The sequence below is a fragment of the Lepisosteus platostomus genome, chromosome 7 (assembly GCF_059453375.1).
Source record: "Lepisosteus platostomus isolate fLepPlt1 chromosome 7, fLepPlt1.hap1, whole genome shotgun sequence".
In the NCBI taxonomy this organism is placed as follows: domain Eukaryota; kingdom Metazoa; phylum Chordata; class Actinopteri; order Semionotiformes; family Lepisosteidae; genus Lepisosteus; species Lepisosteus platostomus.
This window is the reverse complement of record NC_142617.1, coordinates 13240397-13244259: the sequence shown is the minus strand read 5'-3', so window position 1 is coordinate 13244259 and position 3863 is coordinate 13240397. Positions and strand designations below refer to the sequence as shown.

Sequence of the window (3863 nt, the reverse complement as noted above, 5' to 3'; positions counted from 1 at the left end):
TACAAGTGTACTTATCCAAATCGTAGTTCAAAGGCCATGGTCAAAGATAAGTTCGTAGCTCAGGAATCAGGTACATCACAAGGAAGTCTCGAGAGCGAGAAGGGGAAACCAATACTGAGCACTGAGGTAAAGGTGGTGAGGGCTTAAGTAATCAGGGAAGTGGAGGGTGCGGAGATTAAAGAAAGGTCTGGTTGGTTGATTAGGTAATGCAATGGCATTTGTTGGAATTAGAAAGGGCTGGAGTCTGATTGGGAACAATGCCAGGTCGTTTGTAAGAGTAGCGTATGGTTGGATTCTGATTGTGGACAGTCGTGACAGGGTCAGGAGAAGGCTGAGAACTCGTATGAATATTGTAATTGCCCCTGACAACAGCAAGACATTAGCCACTCGTAGTCTGGGCACAACATTAAATGTATAAAAATGGACTGTCTCATAACAACACAGTTATTATAAACAGGATTCGTTCAGTTTATTAAAATATAATGCCAGTGACTTGTCTCAGTTCAAAAAAGGAATTGGCTATTTGAATGTTTAAAAGTCAATGAGAAATTAAATGTCAACACACAGCAAAATGTGGCTTAAAACACAATTCTTCCCTATTGTTCTTCATTCCCTGCTATTACATTACCATTGTAACCATACACGTTAGTGGAAACCCATTTTTCCACGATCAAAAGGGATCAGAAAACATTAGTTGATACACATAAATCAGGAGAGGGATATGAAAAAAACATTTGGGGCTCCATTCATCCAGTCTCAGACAGATAAGAATCTGTCTGCAAATAATGGTATCTACAAGATTTGGTATCTACAAATCTACAAATGTTAAGTATTGAAGACCATGATTACTCTAGCTAGGACCAGTAGTCCTGCCTTCACAACAGCTGTCATTGTTTATGCCTCAACCATCAGAAAAGGAATGAAGAGCAATGGTGTCCTCAGATAGTGAGAAAGAAATAAAAGTAAAAATAAAATATTAAAAAAACAAAATCAAGTTTGCCATAGAGCACCTGGACTTCTAGAACCACAAAACTTGTGGAACATAGTTCACTGGACAGATGAGGGAAAAATTTAATGTTTTGGCCAAAATGAGAATTTTTTTTTACGGTGAAAAGTAAACTCTCCCTTCCAACACAAGTACCTTATCTCAACCATCAAGCAGAATGGTTCCAGTTTTATGGTACCATGGTACCTGATTTCCTGCATCATACTGTAGGCCATCACGGACAGAACCATGAATTCTGCATCATACCAACAAATTTTACAAAATGTCAGGCCATCCATTAGTCAGGAGAAGCTGAACCAAAAGTCAATTATGAAAGACAATGATCTTAAATATACAGTACAAAGAGATCTACAGTACAACAGAAAGGCAAAAGCTGAAACAAGGTGTTCATGCTGGTAAATTCTCAAATGTGGTACATATAAAGTACTAAGGAAGAATAGCTCAATAGTCCTGAAATGAGAAGGAAGTGACATCAGTTATTAAATCTCAGGGTTCACATACTTATCGACAATTAATATTTACTGTTGGATCATTCTGTTATTAAAATAATCACAACTTTTTATGTGTTTTAATAAAATAATCATTTTTATTAAGATTTTCATAAAGACAAAATTCCATTTTAATAAGGACTATCTCAAAAGGTTCACAAACTTTTTCTCAACATTGTAACCCCTCATCATTTTGTCTTTGATTGGTCTGTGCACCAAAACCTTCAATAACTATGATTAAGTACTGTACACACAGTTAGCATTCCTGCTCAAATATTCTCACACTCACCACAGCAGTGCTTGTTCAGTCACAACAACAAATACACCATATTTTTCCTACTCCCCTCAGACGTCCACTACAATAATAACTACAAATTAATGTTGCTTTAGAATCTCTTTATGATTCAATGTCCTGTGCAAACTAACAATTTATTTTGAAAATGCAAACTCTTCTATTGGCAGCAATGACTTCAAAGAAAGTCAAAGAAATTGGTAATGAAACACCTTAGTGTTGCCTCATGCTGAAACACTATACTTTTTGGATGATTTGTGTTATATTTCTACGTTGCTGCTGAGTTCAAGAAGTCTAGATTAGTGTCATTTGTCTAATAAAAACCAGTGGTATTTTGCTTCTGATCTCCTTTGTTCTGAGGCCATATATTATTGGATTTAGTGTCGGGGGAAATATTAAGACAAACACTGACAATATTTTCTTTGCATGAGGTGAAAATCCCTCAATACGATATGCAAGTATAGGAAGAACACCAGTAACTTCCAAAATAACGAAGCTTACTAAATGAGTACCACAAGTCTGAATGGCTTTACCCTTTGCGTCAGACAGTTTGTTATTCAAACACGTGAAAAGTATCTGGAGGTATGTATAAATAACAACACTTATAGATAACGCCTGTAAAGAAAATGTTATAAAGAGCCCATAAATGTTATTTGTGCTTGTATCTGTACAGACTAGTCTCATAAGAGAAAAATTATCACAATAAAGGTTAGAAATCAAGGACCGACATCGTGGTAACCGCAGAACCATAAGAAAAAGCACAACTATCATTGTGATATTAGCTATCCAAATCAGAATAATAATTTTCATTAAACGGGTATTAGTCATAATTGCATGGTACCTTAAAGGAAAGCATATGGCTAAATATCTATCATATGCCATTGCTGTCAGTATCACCACAGAGCCCACTGCATAAATGTGGACAAAGAAAGCCTGTATGACACAGGCTGTATAACTTATTGACCTTGAATCAAGTAAAATTTCTTTAATTAAAGCAGGAAATAAGGCAGTGGCTCCAATTAGATCATTGATGGGGAGATTGAAAAGAAGTAGATACATTGGTTCGTGTAACTGTTTCTCCATACCAATTGTAAGAAGGATTATTAGATTACAGAAAAGAATAATACAATAACTGAACATTCCCAAAATGAATGCAGGGTAGACCCATCCAGAGGGAATGTTAAAGCTTTCCAGTGAAAGAAGAGAGGTGACATCAGAAGAGTTATTCATGAGGGTAAATTTTAAAAGTGGTGCCTACGGGAAGCCTGAAAAGGAAAGGCAGAGATTACAATTTGCATAAGGTTTATAAAATGTTAATAAATCCATAATAACATAGACTTGAATGATTTGCAGAACTGCAAGCAATTTTCTTTCCAAATATCTGTTTAGACTAAGTAAAATAGAGAATGTTTTTTTTTAATTAAAACAATTGAAGATTAAGTTGAAAGTGAAGCTTTTCTGGAAAAGAAAATAGACTGAGTGCTTAGTTTTTATCCATTCTAAAAAGTGAGATACCATACATGCTCTGCAGTTTTACTTTTCCATGTGACATTTGTAAATTATTTATTCCTTTATTGGAATATAACCAAATTATTATATAACTAAAACACTTATATTAGTTAAAACAATTATGTTATTATGTTATAATTGTTTTGTTATGAGTTTGGTGAATGGGAACTGAAATAACAAAATACTAGAACATGTTTGTGGCTGAAATGCTTAAAAATATATGACAACGTTCTACCTTTTCTCTGGTACGTTTCCAGAGCTACAAGCAGAAGACATCTGGAGATTTCAACCAGTGTGATTATTTTAGCACATTTCTGGAGCAGTATTTCTAGACTGCCAAGGAAAATATCAAACAGACAGGATTCAACTTTAAATGAATCTTTAGTTTTCTACAAATTGTTTGAATTAATATGGCCATCTACTGTAATTTACCATATTGTATTCCTTAGAATGTTCCAAATGTAAAGTTCCAGAATTAGAAGAACAAAAAAAGGTAAACTCTACATGAATTGCAACCATGCCAGCACAGATTTAGTAAAATACAGTAATTAAAAGACTTATTATTGCA

The 3863-nt window shown here is 34.5% G+C and overlaps 1 protein-coding gene across 1 annotated transcript; it reads right to left on the bottom strand.

Moving 5' to 3' along the window:
* Positions 1 to 1697: 1697 nt before the first annotated feature.
* On the bottom strand, positions 1698 to 3314 carry LOC148658260 (olfactory receptor 52K2-like). The gene has a single exon (XM_088641921.1). It carries the CDS (start codon positions 3014 to 3016, stop codon positions 2081 to 2083), a length of 936 nt encoding a protein of 311 aa, XP_088498047.1. The 5' UTR covers positions 3017 to 3314; the 3' UTR covers positions 1698 to 2080.
* Between the last annotated feature and the right edge of the window lie 549 nt (positions 3315 to 3863).